Genomic DNA, 19081 nt, shown 5'->3' on the forward strand with positions numbered 1-19081 from the left:
TGGAGCTCAGAGGAACAAATCCCATGACTGGAGTGTGACTGCTGCTGGCTGCAGGCTGTTCAGAAGGGACAGGCCGGGAAGGAGGGGGGGGGAAATGTCAAGAAATGGATAGATTGTGAAAGCTGTTTCAAGAATAGACACGAGCAGGTTGCAAAGTTAGGGGTAAGAACAGATACTGAGACAATGGAACCTTGTAGCTGGTCTTTACTACAGGCTGCCAGATCGAGGACAGCCTATTGATGTAGCCTTATTCCAGCTCTCATCCTGCTGGGGGACTTCAGCCACCCCAGTGTCTGCTGGAGAAGTACCATGGTGAGCTGTAGGCAATCCTGGAGTGCATTGAGGATAACTTCTTAAGGCAGGTAATAGCCCTACCAGGAGGGATGTGTTACTGGACCTGTTGGCCACCAATGCAAGTGAGCCCATCAGAAACGTCAGGATTGGAGGCAGCCTGGGCTGCAGTGATCATGCAGTGGTGGAGCTCACAGTCCTGAGGGATGTGGGTCAGCTGAAGAATAATGTCAGGACCCTGAATTTTAGGAATGTAAACTTCCCACTGTTCAAGGAGTTAGTCAGTAGGATCCCCTGGGAAGCTGCCAGCATGGACAAGGGAGCAGAACAGAGCTGGCAGATCCTTAAGGACATTTTCCATAGAGCATAAGAGCTCTTGATCCCCATGTATAAGTAATCAAGGAAGGAAGGCAAGAGACCAGCACGGTTGAGTCAAGACCTGCTAGTTAAACCAAAGGGCAAGAAGGAAATGCACAGGCAATGGAAGCAGGGACAGCTATCCTGGGATGAGTATGGGGATGCTGCGTGGCTGTGTGGGAATAGGGTCAGGAGGCCTTATTTTGGCCTTTCAATATTTAAAGGAGTTTTAAGAAAGATGGGCACAGACTTTTTAGCAGGGCTGGTTGTGATAGGACAAGGGGTGATGGTTTTAAACTAAAAGGGGGGAGATTCACACTAGGTACAAGGAAAACAGATTTTATGATGAGTGCGGTGAAACACTGGAACAGGTTACCCAGAGAGATGGTCCCTGGAAACATCCAAGGTCAGGTTAGATGGGGCTCTAGGCAATGGGATCTAGTTGAAGATGTCCCTGCTCATTGCAGGGGGGACTGGACTGGATGACCTCCAACCCAAACCATTATTTATGATAAATAATTCAAACTTTGAAGAATAAGCTGGAGTAAAATTAGTGAAGAATTTGCAAAAAGCCTGAAAGCTCAGAATTCTCAAATGCCAAATTGCCATTACCAGCACAGTTTGTACAACAGCTTACTCCTGTTCTGCTCCTTCAGTAAAATCTGAGGATTTATTAGACCATTACAAGTAAAAACTGAGGTAGGCAAAAGGGACTTGACCTCTTGTATCCATCCCTTCCTTGCAATCAGAAACAACTTGAAGTTTCACTGAATGAAGATGTTGGTTGATGAGAAAATGAACATGAGCTTCAGTGTGTGCTTGCAGCCCAGCAAGCCAACCGTATCCTGGGCTGCATCAAAAGGAGCGCGACCAGGTCGAAGGAGGTGATCCTGCCCCTCTACTGTGCTCTTGTGAGACCTCGCCTGGAGTATTGTGTGCAGTTCTGGTGTCCTCAACATAAAAAGGACATGGAACTGTTGGAACAAGTCCAGAGGAGGCCACGAGGATGATCAGGGGCTGGAACACCTCCTGTATGAAGACAGGCTGAGAAAGTTGGGGCTGTTCAGCCTGGAGAAGAGAAGCTGCGTGGAGACCTCATAGCAGCCTTCCAGTATCTAACGGGGGCCTATAGGGATGCTGGGGAGAGACTCTTCATTAGGGACTGTAGTGATAGGACAAGGGGTGATGGGTTCAAACTTAAACAGGGGAAGTTTAGACTGGATATAAGGAAGAAGTTCTTTACTGTGAGGGTGGTGAGGCACTGGAATGGGTTGCCCACGGAGGCTGTGAATGCTCCATCCCTGGCAGTGTTCAAGGCCAGGTTGGACGAGGCCTTGGGTGACATGGTTTAGTGTGAGGTGTTCCTGCCCATGGCAGGGGGGCTGGAACTGAATGATCTTAAGGTCCTTTCCAACCCTAACTATTGTATGATTCTGTGATTCTATGACTCTGCTTACTACTGTAGACAATAAATGCAGAGTGCTGCAGCACTTAACTTGTGGGTGCTTAACCCTATTAGTGGGGTCACCAGCTCTGAATTTAAGCATTTACTTAAATGTTTTATACAAGGCACAGGGCAAATGTCTACATTTTTAGTTACTTAAAGTAGCAAATAAATGCATCATTCCGTTAGGATGTAATATCCTGGAGCCTCTGTCATTGTTAGGTGCTTGAGGATGGGATTTCACAAGTGACATGCAGGAGCCTGTCTTGTCTGTCCCTCACTCCAGTGTTGCCACAGCCTCTCTTGCTAAAGAACTCAGAGCTGTGCCAATAGGTCCATGGGGTGACCTGGCTGAAAGCTAGCAACATGGAAAGAGAAGATGCCTTTTCAATCGAATGAACTTCCCAATAAAGGTAGCCTGGGAGGTCAGCAGTGGTGGTGTGCAAGCAAACAACAAAACTGGAGGCTTAATAGAGACCAGCCATAATTTGCTTGTGAAAGAAGGTCATATATAGTATATAACTACATTGCAGCTATCAGGAAGCAGAAACCAGAGCTTCTATTGTAGTGAAATGAACACATTTGGGGACAGTACACAAGCAGTCGTTTTGCTTGTGGCTCTGAAGAAAGGTGAATGCTGGGGGCCAGCTTTTCATACTCTGCTTTAGTGGTGAAAGTAGGAATGGAAACTTGCATAGGCTCTAACAGAGTGAGGAAGAACACTGGTAACAGTTCTGATAGAACAGTCCTTAAGCTAAAAATGGTTTAAAATACTGATGCACTGTTAGAATATGAAGTATGAAGCCCTACAATTTAAATGTGACATTCATATAAGCTTAGGCTTTGGTTAGTAAAGACATTCATTAAATGAGATTTGCCTACATCCTTGTTTCATGGCTGTCTTGCCGCATCTATTGAGTGACACTGATAAGTCTGCTCTCTAGGGGCTCACAATAAATTATGATGAAATCAAATCACTATGTAGTAAGAAAACTAAAAATTAAACCAATTTTGCTGCTTCCCAAAGCTTTTTGAATCCTACTGTCCCGTATCCAGTCAGGATTGCTGATTGACAAAGCTCAATTCCAAGGCAGACCAAGGCTTAAGGTCTAGATGTTTGCAGTGGTGCATGCTTTTCACCTCTGATCCTGTAACTGTACTTTGTATTGAACATGTCGCTATCCTTTTGCAGCAGAACAGTCTCTATTTGGGGAATCTATAGCAAATAGATGGGGGCTTAAAAAGAACCCTAAAAATGCTTCTATGTATTCTACAGTTCCAGAGTAGTGAGTTATTTCCAGGGTGATGAGTTCCGGGCACTGGATCCGGGAAAATCACAGTTCTGGTTTAGGATGACAACACAATTCTGTTGCTACCAAGGTGTTATACAATAGCACAGGAGTGTTTGTGATAAACAAAACAAGTAACTTGGGTATGAAACATCCCTAAAGTGGGTATTTTACATTTAGAGGATGGTCAGGGGTTGTGGCAGAGATTTGCTGTATGTGCCTGTGCCTTACTTAACAGCCAAGAGAGGAAAACATCAGCAATGTGCAGATGAACTTGTTTCAAAGCACTGTTACGGTGGTATGTATGTAAGTGGGGAGGGATTATGTGTGTGTATATATGCTCCATTTAAAGAATTGGAGCTTGCTGTGGTGGGAGTGCCAGTTTCAAAATGTAAAGCAAAATTTTACTATTCATTAATATTCATTAGGAAAGCACTCCATACTAATAATCAGTTCTCTCAGTCATTGTCACACTCTTGCACATTATCAGTCATTAGCGCTACATATGCAAAGCAATCAGCCCTTAACACTTCATCCTAAATGAGCTGTGAGTAAATCATACTACAGAGCTGATGTCTTAGAGTTACAACATTGCTGAGATCATTGGTAGTCATCACAATGGTCAAACTCAAGAGGTGTTCACCAGGTGATACTTTCATTCTCTTTCCCTGCCTTTGATTAACTGTTTTGTTAGTGCTTTTTAACCTTCCTAAGGTGATTCTTCCTTTCTTAGCTCTCAAGGTTGCACTTTCTTTTCTTGTTTAAACTGTTCAAATGGTCTATATTTCATTGGCACTGGGATCCAAATTTCTATACAAGCCCGTATCTCCTGCTTTCAGCAGCCACATTCTAAGGAACTTCAGGTCGTTGATCATCATCAACAGGGTAGGGGGTAGGAAGGTTCTGGACAGGCTGGATCAATGGGCTGTGGCAAATTGAATGAGGTTCAACAACACGAAGTGAAGGGTCCTGCACTTGGGGTGCAACAACCACGTGCAATGCTCCAGGCCTGGGGAAGAGGGGCTGGAAAGCTGCTTGGTGGAAAAGGACCTGGGGGTGTTGCTGCCTGAACACGAGCAGCTTGTGCCCAGGCAGCCAAGAAGGCTAATGGTATCCTGGCCTGTATCAGCAGTGGTGTGTCCAGCAGGTCCAGGGCAGTGATCATCCTCCTGCACTGGGCACTGGTGAGGCTACACCTTGAATCTTGTATTCAGTTCTGGGCCCCTCACTACAAGAGAGACATTGAGGTGCTGGAGTGGGGCTAGAGGACAACGGAGCTGGTGCAGGGCCTGGAGCACAAGTGTGATGGGGAACGGCTGAGGGACCTGGGGAGTTCAGTCTGGAGAAGAGAAGGCTCAGGGGGGACCTGATCGCTCCCTACAACTGCCTGAGAGGAGGATGGAGAGAGGTGGGGTCAGTCTCTTCTCCCAGGTGACAAGCAATAGGACAAGAGGAAACGGCCTCAAGCTGCACCAGGGGAGGTTTAGATTGGAGATTAGGAACAATTTCTTCACTGAGAGGGTGCTCAGGCATTGGATCAGGCTGCCCAGGGCAGTGGTGGAATCACCATCCATGGAGGTGTTCAAAAACCATGTATATAAGACCCTCAGTGTCATGGTTTAGTGGTGGCCTTGGGAGTGCTGGGGTAAAGTTTGGCCCTGATGATCTTAAAGGTCTTCTCCAACTTCGTGGAGTCTGTGATTTTATTATTACAACAAAGAACAAAACTCTGTTACTACTTAAAGCTGTAATAATCAGCGTACATAACATATCCCCAATAGGTGGTGCTGTATCTTTTTCATAGTGTTTGGATCGTTGGTCCTGATCACTCAAGAAAACTTCTTTCTGAAGTGAAGTTAACAATGTAATAAAAGAAATACTTTGGGGGGGGGGGGGGGTGTTATAAATAAATATTGCAATTAATTTGGCAAAAGGAATCAAATGTAGCTTTGTAACTTAGTAATCACAGCACTAAAAGGACAAAAAAAATCAGGTTTTGGTCCCTCTGCCAGGCATTAATTTGGATTTAATCAGTAATTGTAAAATAATGAACGGTCCATGAGGAGGGCACCAGAACCCTCAACGTCTTTGTAACCATGTGAACACATCAGATTACAGAGTCGCGGTCTGCTTCACTTCTGGTCTGATTTTATATGCAAAGCAGAACACGGAATATGTGAGAAGTCTAATGCAGGCACTCTGGGATAACATCATAAAAGCCAGGCCAGTTGAGAGCTGGGAAGTGTGAGCTTAAATCCCCTCTGAGTTAAGAATAAAATATAGCTCGCTCTGCTCTGAGTACAATTTTTTTGCCACTGTACCATTGTTATCAATGACTAAAAGCCATTTATAAACTAGGGGGATTGATTTAGTTTACAAAGGGAAGGATCCTTAGATCAATGCATCTCTTCTCATGAAAAGACGTATCATTTGTCACTAGCCTATTTGTAGATAAAATATTTACCCCAGATTGCCATTGCTGGTATACCTTATTTTAAAAGCTGGTCCTAAATACTAAACTTTGCTTCCAAAATGGTTAGAAAATGCTCTGTTTTTCCAAAACTGGTAATTCATTCTTTGAGAGATATCAGTTCTGGGAAATATCGGCTTGAAATCCAGCACTTCTGATGGGTATTGTGTCCAACAGTCACTTCTTTCTTTTTTCCTTTAAAGAAACCTGATTTAAATGTTTAAGCAGTTGTTCTTATCCCACTCTATAATTGTTAGTATCACATATAAATAGCATGTATAAAAGAATGCTCCTACAGAGCTTTCAAACCGCTCTTACAACCCAAACCTTTTCAAGAACTGAGGTCATTTTTGGGTGGAATTGCCCACTAAGACATAATCAGGTTTCACTGTGCTCCAAAACTACTACTGTCGGTGACAGAAAGCATTAGAAATAAAGCAAGTGACATGGCCCAAAGTGAGTGTGTGATGGGAGGTGGAGGAGCTGGAACTCTCCCCAGTAACACAGAAATGCTGCTAGAAGTGTATGGTAGCATGAAAACAGCCTGGAGGCACAGCAGGACTTCTACAGGAGAAAACTGGCTTAAATAACCCAGTATTTAACTGATTGTACATGTCTGCAGTCCCGTATAAACCATCATAAGCCCTTTCCCTTATGAAGTTCTAAATCCACAAAAATCAGATTTAAATCAATGCAAGTGCATTGCACTCTAGGATGTTCCAGGTATTAATTGCTGGGTTTGGGATCTCTGGTTTTGCAGAGTGTTTCTGTAATCAATTGCAGAGTATCCTGTGGAGCCTGAATGAAATGTGGGATATGCATTCAGGGTTTTGGGAAACCTCTCCCGATATTTCACCTATCTTCTGTTGCTTGTTAGCTTGTTATTGTCAAACTGCTAGCAGAGTACCATCATTCACTTCTTGTTCTTTTCTGCTGCAACTAAGTCAGGTGTCAGATGAAGTTCCATGTGGGTGCATCCCTTCAGCACGTGAGCTTCACTGATTCCTGCTTTCAGGACAGGATTTCACAAGAATGATATAAAAAAGGTCAATCCTGCCCCTCTACTCTGCTCTCGTGAGACCTCACCTGGAGCATTGTGTGCAGTTCTGGTGTCCTCAACATAAAAAGGACATGGAACTGTTGGAACAAGTCCAGAGGAGGCCATGAGGATGATCAGGGGACTGGAGCACCTCCTGTATGAAGACAGGCTGAGAAAGTTGGGGCTGCTCAGCCTGGAGAAGAGAAGGTTGAGTGGAGACCTCAGAGCAGCTTCCAGTATCTGAAGGGGGCCTGTAGGGATGCTGGGGAGAGACTCTTCATCAGGGACTGTAGTGACAGGACAAGGGGTGATGGGTTCAAACTGAAACAGGGGAAGTTTAGATTGGATATAAGGAAGAAGTTCTTTACTGTGAGGGTGGTGAGGCACTGGAATGGGTTGCCCAGGGAAGTTGTGAATGCTCCATCCCTGGCGGTGTTCAAGGCCAGGTTGGACAGAGCCTTGGGTGACATGGTTTAGTGTGAGGTGTCCCTGCTCATGGCAGGGGGGTTGGAACTGGATGATCTCAAGGTCCTTTCCAACTCAAACCATTCTGTGATTCTAAGGTGAGACAGAATTATTTGTGTTTATATGTCCCACAGTGGGACAGTTTGGGGTTTGTCAGAGATGGGCATTTCCCTGGAAGGCTGTGTTAAGCTCATTCCACACGCCTCCAAACACAATCTGATGGAGGTTAGCTCAGTGCTGCCAGTCAGTAACCAAAGTGTCAAGTGGATTTGTCTAGAACCCTACAGTGTGTATTCATTCTCTCTTGTACAGGCTCTAACAGGCAGGACAGTATGCAGAATGTTAGAGGGAGTTATCTTCCTAATCAGATCAGAAGATTGATTTAAATGTAATATAAAAAAAACAGATTTTGACTCAGGGACTGCGTGGTTTCCTGTCACCTCAGCATTTACTAATATCTAATATAGCAGAAAGGCCAAATTTCCCTCAGATAACTCTCTTCTGGCTTTTTTGGGGGGATTTCTCCACCCCCATTTTCAGCCTCCAGTAAGTTACAGAGCACAGACCAGAAACTGTTGGTGGTTGAGCAAAAATGTTGCCCAACTCCTCACAGCGAGGGAAACAGCAATCCCATTGCCAGCTCCCTTGCTTCTAATTTTGCTAGAGCTGCTTGGCTTTACTCTAGAACTGAAGCTGACCCATGATTTGGTCCTTTATTTGTTTCTAGTTACTGGTAAGTCTTTACTTTCCAGCAACTTGAGGAGCTTGGAATGCAGACAAATCCAAAATCACTCCAGTGGAAACTCTAGTGGTGACAATGGTTTCAGGAACAACTCACTTGAAGTGAAAGCTGAGCTGTTAATAGCAACCCTTGAACATCTACAAGTGTGAGCCAAAGGGAAGAGTAAACATAAACTGATGTAACTGAAACAGGGAGATGCCTCTATATCCCTTCAAATCCCTCCTACACCTGGGTCGGAGCAATCCCAGGCACAGCTACAGGTTGGGCAGAGAAGAGATTCAGAGCAGCCCTGCGGAGAAGGACTTGGGGGTGTTGGTCAATGAGAAAATGAACATGAGCCGGCTTCAGTGTGCGCTCGCAGCTCAGAAAGCCAACCGTATCCTGGGCTGCATCAAAAGGAGCGTGACCAGCAGGTCCAGGGAGGTGATCCTGCCCCTCTACTCTGCTCTTGTGAGACCTCACCTGGAGTATTGTGTGCAGTTCTGGTGTCCTCAACATAAAAAGGACATGGAACTGTTGGAACAAGTCCAGAGGAGGCCACGAGGATGATCAGGGGACTGGAGCACCTCCTGTATGAAGACAGGCTGAGGAAGTTGGGGCTGTTCAGCCTGGAGAAGAGAAGGCTGCGTGGAGACCTCAGAGCAGCCTTCCAGTATCTGAAAGGGGCCTATAGGGATGCTGGGGAGGGACTCCTCATTAGGGACTGTAGTGATAGGACAAGGGGTAACAGGTTAAAACTGAAGCAGGGGAAGTTTAGATTGGATATAAGGAAGAAATTCCTTCCTGTGAGGATGGTGAGGCACTGGAATGGGTTGCCCAGGGAAGTTGTGAATGCTCCATCCCTGGTGGTGTTCAAGGCCAGGCTGGACAGAGCCTTGGGTAATATGATTTAGTGTGAGGTGTCCCTGGCCATGGCAGGGGGGCTGGAACTGAATGATCTTAAGGTCCTTTCCAACCCTAACTATTCTATGATTCTGTGATTCTAAATATGTACTGATGGAGGATATTAATTGATCAATGAACTATACAAGCCATGTTTGCCTCAGCCTTTGGCAGATAACATTTACTGAAGGAATTTAGTTGACTTTGAAGGGGTTTGACTGTTCTGGGATAAGAAAACTTTGTTACTTGTTTCTAAAGGCTTCCACATCCAAATGGAGCAGGTGAATGGAAGTTTGGATCATAGCTGCTGTCCTGTAATTGTGTAGGTAATACCTTCTGGTGGAAGTGACCATCATTAACTTGCTCTTTGCCTCCTTAGCAGGTTTGATTTTGTTTTCCTATTTCTCCTCCTGAAAGGAAGAGGTGCCAATGAGGAGATTATAAAAGGATGACAGTTCCCACAGGAATCATCCTCTGACATCTCCCGTGTCTCAGTGCATTATACTGATCAATACCTCTTTAGCATTATGGCTAGTTGGTATACCCTGTATATACATACAGACAGAGATTATCTGGTTGTACAACAGCAAGGTACCACACCACAGCTGGGTTTCATAGATACAATGAAAAGTGGATGTGGTGTAGAGGTGTGAGATCCTCACGGTGACTGATCCGAGGTTTTCACAGCAGCGTTGCTTTTGTCTCATAGGGTGAAATACGAGAACACATAGAATGCTTTGGGTTGGATGGTACCTTAAAGCTCACCCAGTTCCAACCCCCTGCCATGGGCAGGGACACCTCCCACTAGACCGTGTCAGCCAGGGCCCTGTCCAAAATGAAACAACCAAATCTAATTCTCAAGTAAACAGGGCATTGAAGATCAAGCAGTACATGGAAAACCGATCCCATTCCAGCATCCTTTTTAAGCAGGCATAGCTAGGCAAACTGCCTTAAAGGAGAGGTAGCGAGAGCTAGAGGCACACGGTGGTTTCGCAAGGTTTCTCTGGCAGTCCTGGCTGCAACATACACTTTTAGTTTGATGTTGCACCTGCCCAAGGCAGAGGCTTGGTTAAAAGAAGCCATGGTTCCCTCTGGTGGGTGACTCCAGGGCCTACAAAGGCTCCTGCTACACATGGCCGGTGTCTGGTCAGCCACACTGGCGCGGTGCAGGAGCAAACCCCAACGTGCCCGAGTGCTGGGGCCGTATCCAGTCCGTGGAACCGCTGCCGGGCGGCAGGAGCAGGCGAACCGCAGGCCAGGGCCCCTTCCCCGGGCCGCCCGCTCCGCTTCCCGCCGGCGCGGGGCCCGCGGGCAGGAGGGCGGTGAAGCCGGCGGCGGGCGGAGCCCCCCTGCCCCGTGACCCCGCGGCTCCTCCCTTGTCCCCACCCACCCACCGCCCGCTCCTCAGTGCCGCCGAGTAACCTGGTTCTGCGGCGCCGGGCCGGCCCTGCTCCCGCTGCTCGCTCTTTTTGTTTTTCCCTCCTTTCCCCTTTTCTTTTCCTCCCCTTTCCCTCCCCTTCCTTCTTCTCCTCCCCCTTCCCCCGACAGCGCAGCCGGGGCTCGGGCTCGCCTCCTTCGCCCCCCTTTTCCCTCCCCTCGAGCTGCCGCCGCGGTAGGGACCTGGAGAGAGGCGCCGCCTCCGCCGCCGCACACGGAGACATGTACCCGGGAGCCACCTCCGCCGGACCCGGTGAGGCTTCGGCCGCTTTCCCTTCCCTCCTCGGGGCTTCCCCCCCTTCTCCCCGAGCGCTTTGCTCCTTCCCTTTCGAGAGGCGGCGGGGTTTGCGCTCGGCGGCCGTTTGTGTGTGGTGTGAGGAGCGGGGACCCTTGGCGCACGAGGCGTCTGTCAGCGCGGGCGTGAGCCCCCTCAGCGGCCACCTCTGCCCCTCTGTCCCCTTCCCTCCAGCGAGCGAGGCGCCGAGGGCCGGCGGTGTGGGGGGAGAAGGACCCTTAGAGATCCCCCCCTTGTCCCCTCCCCGTGCTCGGGCCTGGCTGAGGCCGCGGCCGGCCGCGCTCGCCGGGGAAGGAGGGGTCAGGCCACCGCCGCCACCTCGGGAGGGCGGTGAGCGGAGCCTGCGTGTCCGGAGGCCCCTTTTAGGGGAGGGTCGCCTTCCCCTGCCCTCCTCTCCCCTCCCTCTGCCGCGGCGGGAGGCTGGCCCCGGCCTGAGGGCGAGCGGGGCTGTGAGGGGGCCGAGGCGGGGGGGGCTGCGCCCTTTGCCCGCCGGGGGGTTCCCTCACGGGGCTCTGGGAGCCGCTGCTGGGCCGGGAGGAGACGGCGGAGCTCCCCCCCCCGCCCCGCATGGTCCGTCCCCGGGGTGTCCCCTCGGCTGTGCGCTACGTGCTGCCTGCCCCAGGCCAGCGCTCGCTGTTCTGCCAGCTCAGCCTCCTGCTGGCAGCGCGGAGCGGACCGGGGTCTCCATTTCCTCCCTCGCACATCCTCGTAGCGGCGGCATCCTCCGGGGACAGCCTGCGATAGGCGTCTCAGGGCGCGCACAAGTTCAGGCCGCTGTGGCTGTGTTCGCCAGCGAGTGCGCTGTGCCCGTGTGTGGCGGTTAGGTGTAGGTAAACCGCGTTTAGGTGGAGGTAAAGCCGTAATCCAGATGGCGGGTAGGGTTGGAAGAGGTTATGAGCTTCCTTAGATGTCTTCAGGCTCTGTCGGGTACTAAAATCTGTGAGCAGAGGACAAGAAGAAAGGTTACCAGCTCATTCAGGGACATCTAACGTTATTTAGGGAGACTGTAGAGTTTGTGAGGTGTTTGTTCCATTCGGTGTTAGGCTGTTACTGTGGTGAGAATTCCTGTGGAGGATCTATGGTGTTTGGGTGACTGATACCTAGTTTTCTTCTCGAAAAGTTTCAAACGAAGTGGAACTTTGTTTTATATTACTGTTCTCAACAGTTTTGCATGAAATCTTTCACCTTAGCGGGGTAATCTATCAAAGAATAGTGTAGTGAAATGCAGGACCTGTAACTGAGATGTCTTTTACTGCTTGTTACAAATGTTCCTACTGTAAGGGCATTCCTGTCTTAAGACCTTAGGTGTTGGCTTCTTCTCTGATTGAAGAATCAAGACAGACAATCAGGATTATTGCTTTCTTCTTAGAGTGCAGCTCCTCTGGTTTTTCCTTTCCTCCTTTTCTTTCTACAGTGCCCAAAGACTTTAGACACACCAGGAAGATAGGTCTGTGCAGCTCTGTGTATCCAGAACAATGTTCAAGACTTTCCTCTCGTGTGTAACATCATGTGCACATTTCAGCACTAATAAGTGGGTATCACTATCGGTGTAATCATTTGGTGGCTTTTAGAGCCAGGCTCTCTTGCTCAGGTACAGGTATACGTTGAGTTTGCAGGTACTCACAGTGCTCAGATTATGCCGTTGTTGCTGAGGCTGTGATGTTCCCCTCCTGTCGGTACATCTGTGTTGAAACTGTTCATAAGGAGGCAAATAACAGAAAATATCACCAGTGCATGTGCTGAGAGTGGGTTGATGTGTGGGAGTCTCTTTATCTGCTTTTATTTGCTCTGTACCTGACCCTGCCACTGTCCCTTTCACTTGGAATGATCTTACACACCCACCAGCGTTGGTTGCTGCTGTTTACCATCGGGGGCCCGTGTTCAATGTGTAAGGGTATTTTCCTCTTACTGGAACAACTCTCTTAACCTCGGGCTCTTGATAGAACAACCACTATACTTACACGGAATCCTATATTACTGCATGTTAGTGGTGTGTGTCTCAGCCTCCTGGTATTATTCTCTTCCCTCCAGCCAAGCTCATCTTCCGTCTTGTTTACTTCCTAGTTTATCTCTGTGGCTCAGCCCTTTCCCCCTGCGCAGAGCTGGGCAGTGACAGTGTCTGTTCTGGGGTTCGAGCTGCAAGTTGTTCTCTACATCATGAGGCTTTCTGTTTCCTTCCTGTGAAATCATCCATAGACAGCCTTAGCTCAGTGGCTTCTAGCAGTCCAGACAGCTTCCTGTTCCACCAAATTTGAGTAGTGTATTTTAAGAGAGCTGGCCTGTATTGTGAACCAGTCTGGAAACAGGGACTGTCAGCAGTATGCTTAGTGCCCTTGTGTAAGGCTACGTGTGCCTGTGAGCTGCCAGTGCAAGTTCCCTTCCATATGTGAATCTGATACCTATAAAATCAAAGCGTGCTGGAATCCTGCTCAGAGGAGAGAGCAAGAAGTGTGATTTACAGCCATTCACTGAGCTCCAGCTGCCATGAATGCACAAGTTCTCAGCCTCTACATGTCTGTCAGCACATCCTCAACACCGTGTAAATGCTCCATTCATATCTCCTCCAACTTCGATCTTGCCGCCGCTTGCTTCTCTGCACGTTGCTGCTGCATAGAAGCTACTTTGCTCTTCCAGCTCCTGTTGCCAAACTGGACACAGCAGCCAGCCCCGCTGTGAGGGTGCCTGTGGTGGTGGCCTCCTGCCAGTGTAATCGCTCAATTTGCCGCAGGGTTTGCTATTTTCATCTTCATTCTTTTTTCTGGACACAGTAGAAAGCAAGTTAGGAGGCTGTACTGACTAAGTTCAGAAGATTGCTGCTGAGCGTGGAAACTTTGTTCTAACATGCTGTTGTTACACTGGGAGTAAGAGCTTATTTCATACAAACGGGGACATCCTGGAATCACTGGGTTTGCGGTTAGAAAACCTATGTTCCTTGCTCCCTTTTCCCAAACACTCTTTGAGTTCTTGACTTGGCGTTGAATTAGCTGAAACATTACATACATGTGCTTTAGTTTTGCCTTCAAGACGCTGAAAAGTAATCTGAAAATGATATTCTTTAATTAAGAAGTTAGATACTGCTACGTTTTGTTACACATTTTTGTAGAAAGGCAGAAAAATGTCAAAGGAATGTAATAAAAATCCTGTCACTTTAAAGCATTGATTAACACTTGTCTAAACTTCTATAACTTGCGCTGCTTGGTGTTCATGTAGTTACAGATTCTGAATTTGGCTGCTATAGATTCTCTTTTCATTCTATGAAAGGATATTTGATTTTTGTCTGCTGCTCAAGGTCTTGGTTTATTGTAGAAGCAGCAGTTGTCTGAAGAAGAGTGTCTTTGTGAAGGGCGTTACAGCTTTGCATGTAAAATAGAACCTTTTTGTAGCGCAAGAAATGATTTTGAGCCCTCTATCAAACTAGTGAAATTGAGGTTATTTTCTCACTTGTCATTTAGTTGGAAATTACTTCTTTAGAATTGTTAATAGGCTGTTGTAACTTTTTAGTCTCTCGTTTTTCAGCATGTGTACTTGTTTTTAACTCCCATATATTGAAGGTATGTGATGGGTGGATGCTGATTCTCTTTAGGACTCCCTAGTCCTAAAACGTGGTGCCATGAAGGGTGTGCTCATGCCTTACTTGGGGTAGTAGAAATGGCATCCTGTGGCCTTATGGAATTTAACTTCACCAGCATCCTCTTAGCTTACACACCGGTAGCAGCAAGAACTCCTGTGTGCCTGTCAAGGGTCTATCTTTCTTCTGTTAGAAAGGTTTCTTGTATTCTTTCAGGAATGGTTCCAGACCTGCTCTTACTGTGCCAGCTCTGCAGGTATCACAGAGCTGCCCAGTTTCTTTGCCTTAATTTTAGACAGCAGATTGTGTTGAAATTCATTGTAAGCTGCCACACATAGAAGTGGAAATGAGAACTTAATGTACAGCTTCAGCTCTCTTTGGTTTGGCCTGAGAATTTTTCCTTAGATTTGAATTGGATTTGGCAACATTACAACCTACAAAAAACAGTGTTAACTTTTTCCTGTGTGTTGCTGTTGTGGCCAGTGTATTTTCCTAAGGAAGAGAAAGATTGTATATTGTTTCAGTTAGCTGTGTAGGCTTAAAGTAGCTTAAAGATGAGATAGTCATTTGATGAAAAGATAATTGATGTTGTCATATGTGTGAGCCAAACTTTCTCCTTTGCTTCCTGAAGTGTAGTATTTGCTATCTGAAAAGTCAAACTTTGTTTTTCAGCAGCGATTCTCTCACTGGCTGCATTTACATGGGATTTTGTACACTTAGTTTTCCCTTGTCTTGAAGTTACTCACTTTGGCAGGATCGTCATGTACTCGTACATACTCAGTGGTGTGTTGTAATGGATATAGAAAGAGTACAGAGGAACAGCCAAACCTCCCTGACTTCTAGGGAAGTACAACTTTGACAGCTTGTACACCCTCTTCTGCACTGCTGTCACCCCACTCTTCCTGTGTTTCACAGAGGGAAAGGGAGTTCAGTGCTTTAACTCTGTAAGAGAAGATGTCTTAGATTAACATGGTCTGCTCTTAGAATCACAGACTGGTTTGGGTTGGAAAGGACCTTAAGCTCATCCAGATCTAATCCTCCTGCCATGAGCAGGGATGCCTCACACTAAACCATGTCACCCAAGGCTCTGTCCATCCTGGCCTTGAGCACTGCCAGGGATGGAGCATTCACCCCTTCTTTGAGCAACCTGTGCCAGCGCCTCACCACCCTCACAGTAAAGAACTTCTTCCTTATCTCTAACCTGAACTCCCCTTGTTTCAGTTTGAACCCATCACTCCTTGTCCTGTTGCTATGGTCCCTTATGAAGAGCCCCTCTCCAGGATCCTTGTAGCCCCCTTCAGATACCGGAAGACTGCTCTGAGGTCTCAGCTTTTCTCATCCAGGCTGAACAGCCCCAACTTTCTTCTACCCACTTAGAACAGTATGGGAGGGAAAGAGTTTTCTGTTCAAAGAAACAGCCCTTCTAAATACTTCTGGCCTTCCAGAAACTGCAGGCATCAGGTTGATGAACGCAGTGAACTTCTAACTGCTGAATTGGCTTTACGAACATACACAGTTCGAACTAATTAGGAACTTTACATGCCTAATGAAAGTGTGTTTTGTGTTGGCTGAGCATGTGCTGACAACAGCTGTATGAAACTTGTAAGACTTGTCACAGTTTTATTGTATATTGCCTCATTTCATGTTTTAGCAGAATACTTGTGCGTATTTTTAGTGCTGGAATTTCTAATACTCAGCCTACCAGAAAATATCGCTACATTTGAAAATGAAGAAAAGTCCACCTCCAGTATCTTATTTTTGGTAAGTTACGAAGTAGGAAAAAAATAGCTGGTGGAAAGTATTACGTAGCTTTAACTGTAGTGACTGTGGGTAGGGATCTGTTCCATGCATTGTCCAATTACTTTGCTTTAGTGTCGTGCATCCTTTCTTATGTACACACAAAAGCAGCCCTCTAGAATGTGAAGTATCTCCTGTCCTATTGACTAGGAAAGTGCAGAGCTTCCCAGCTCAGTGCAGGGGCTTTTTGATTTCTTTCCACACTTATTGTAATACCTGGAGTTGAACTTAAACATTTCTTTATATGCTTTATACTGTCAAACTTGGCAAAAGCAAAAGACATCATCCCCAGATACACTAGGCAAGGCCAGTCTTCCCTCCTGTCTTACCCCAGAGTAGTAATTTGTTAGTACACAGTTCTCTTTGGTAGCCATTTCTAGGAAATAGTGCTTCAAAGAGACTTTAGTACTGTCCAGGAAGTGGGTTTTTAAATCCTCAGACTGAGATAATGCCCGTAGTTTTGTATGCTCATGACTGCTTTAATAGGTCTTTAACTGTGTTTAGTGAGCACCATAGGTTAGTGCAACTCTTTTTAACTTTTCCATTTTAATTTATTTTGCTTTTACTATTCCTTTTGTTCCAGAGTAAACTTAATGCTGTTAAAGAAAAGGTTTCAGTGTGAGCATTATTTCATCTCTTTCTCTGGTTTCTCTTTGCATTTTCTATTAGGAAAAAACTCTTTTCCTAAATACCCTTTTTTACAGCATTGCCTCAGTTATGGAGCTGTGTGGTACCTGGTGACAGGCTTTCTACAAAGGGTAGCTTTTAAACTGTGTGACCTCAAAAACCTGGACACAGCCAAGGTAGAAGCAAAGCAGTGATTTAGATGGGGAAGTACTGTTGATAATGAAATAACCAAATCAGTCCAAAGCTTGCTTTGATGTTTTTCCCTCTTGCTGCCATCAGTGATGTGTTTTGAATTAGGTTCTCATTGAGCTCTCCACAGTGCTGCCAAATTCTGTTCGTATTTGGGTTGTGAAACAGGTTTTATTTTTTAGTCACAGATACATTAAGAGTAGTTCTTTCTCTCCTGTTGTAATGTGTCCTCTTCTGTTTTTCGCCAGTGCTGCTCAGTTGTGTCTTGTCTTTGTTGTAGGTTTTAATCCTGGAATGATTTGTGTTGGAAGGGACCTTAAAGCTCATCCAGTTCCAACCTCACCACTCTCACAGGGAAGAACTTCTGCCTAAGATCTCATCTCACTCTCTCCTCTGTCAGTTTAAAGCCATTCCCCCTTGTTCTATCACTACATGCTCTTGTAATAAGTCCCTCTGAAGGCAAAGAATGAAAGGGACTCGTCTGCCCAACACTGCACAAGGCAGCCTCCCACACTAACGCCTGCATGACCATCTCTCTCTGCAGCCAGGCTGCATTAGGCTGCTTCAAGATGAACGTGAAACTACAGGCTGACACATGGACAGCTTTGAAATCTGCTTTCAGCAAAGGAGAGTTTTATTTTTCAGTTACCTACTTAATGAAGGTTGAATGGAGAGGGGCTTTTCCTAAGAGCAGGTAGTGGTAGGACAAGGGGGAATGGCTTTAAACTGAAAAAGGGGAGATTTAGATTAGGTATTAGGAAGAAATCCTTCCCTGTGAGGGTGCTGAGGCACTGGAACAGGGTGCCCAGAGAAGCTGTGGCTGCCCCATCCCTGGCAGTGCTCAAGGCCAGGTTGGATTTGGCTTGGAGCAACCTGGTCCAGTGGAAGGTGCCCCTGCCTGTGGCAGGGGGTTGAAACTGGATGAGCTTTAAGGTCCCTTCCGCCCCAAACCATTCTGTGGTTCATACCCCCTCCTATTTAGTTTTAGCTGCTTTGCTTCTCTGCAGGAATGCTCATGGTAACACAGGTTTGGGGATCATAGGGCAGACTGAACAGCTGCGTGAAGGCAGGACTTCTCTTTCTGTGCTAGTTCTGTCTTACACCAGCTTAAGTTGTATGTGGGCTTATTACTGCTTGAAGTGAAGTTGTTATGGCCTGGGTCCCACTGTTAATATATGCCATGATAGCTCTGGAGTTGTGAAAGCCTCTATCTTTGAGAGAAGTGTTAAAATATTTAACTTCTCAGTTAATACAGAATCACTACATACATCTGCACTGTTTTGAGCTCCACATGGCTTTCCAAACAGCTTTTTTGGCAACAACCTGATTGCATTCCCTTGTACAAGTAGCTTTATAATCAGAAGGTGGAGAATATGCTTAATGTTAACTGTTTCACCTGCGGGAAGCGTTAAATCACATAGCACATAGTTCCACCAAACACGTATAAATCGAAACACGTATTTAAACAATACGTGAATTTTATGTATCACTGTGTCTCATTCCAACCTGTGTCAGGGTGTGACTGAAGCAAAGGGACTGCAGAGCAAAAATGAAGTCTTTAGTCGTTTGTGGAATCAGCTAATTTCAGCAGGTGTAAAGACAGGCTGAGAACATTGGGGCTGGAGAAGAGAAGCTGCGTGGAGACCTCAGAGCAGCTTTCAGTGTCTGAAGGGAGCCTACAGGGATACTGGAGAGGAGCACTTCATCGGGGCTGTGGTGACAGGACAAGGGGTGATGAGTTCAAAGTGAAACAGGGGAAGTTTATATATATATGTGTGTGTGTGTATATATATATATGGCAGAAGCTCTTTACTGTGAGGGTGGTGAGTTGCTGGCCCAGGTTGCCCAAAGAAGCTGTGGCTGCCCCATCCCTGGCAGTGTTCAAGGCCAGGCTGGACAAGGTTTGGAGCAAGCTGCTGTAGTGGAAGGTGTCCCTGCCAGCGGGGAAACTGGATGAGCTTTAAGATCCTTTCTGGCCCAAACCATTCTACATTTTGTTGTTGTCCTGGGGAGCTTGGAAATGCATCTTCGAGACTCTCCTGGTTTTACAGCGCAGATCTGCATCCAGGTGGTCAAGTTGATGATTTCTTATGTAGTCTAGAGAAAAAGAAAGTTGTAATGCTTTTCTGGGCACCCTTGGCAGGCTGTGTTAAATACTGTGGGTGGCTCTGTTCGAGCTGCTAATGTCA

General features: G+C 46.6%; 2 protein-coding genes across 2 annotated transcripts in view; one reads left to right on the top strand and one right to left on the bottom strand.

Moving 5' to 3' along the window:
* DENND3 (DENN domain containing 3) overlaps positions 1-19081 on the bottom strand; it is a 410308-nt gene that overhangs the window by 322277 nt on the left and 68950 nt on the right. The gene's annotated exons all lie outside the window — the stretch shown is intronic.
* The window catches only part of AGO2 (argonaute RISC catalytic component 2), a 53922-nt gene continuing 45232 nt past the window's right edge, over positions 10392-19081 (top strand). The window contains exon 1 of the mRNA XM_061447672.1: positions 10392-10669. Coding sequence (XP_061303656.1) covers positions 10639-10669 — 31 coding nt within the window. The 5' untranslated portion in view covers positions 10392-10638. The remainder of the gene's footprint in view (positions 10670-19081) is intronic.

The sequence above is a fragment of the Pezoporus flaviventris genome, unplaced genomic scaffold, assembly GCF_033815535.1.
Source record: "Pezoporus flaviventris isolate CSIRO_AGI_PZ_B2104156 unplaced genomic scaffold, CSIRO_AGI_Pfla_v1 ptg000007l, whole genome shotgun sequence".
Lineage (NCBI taxonomy): Eukaryota > Metazoa > Chordata > Aves > Psittaciformes > Psittacidae > Pezoporus > Pezoporus flaviventris.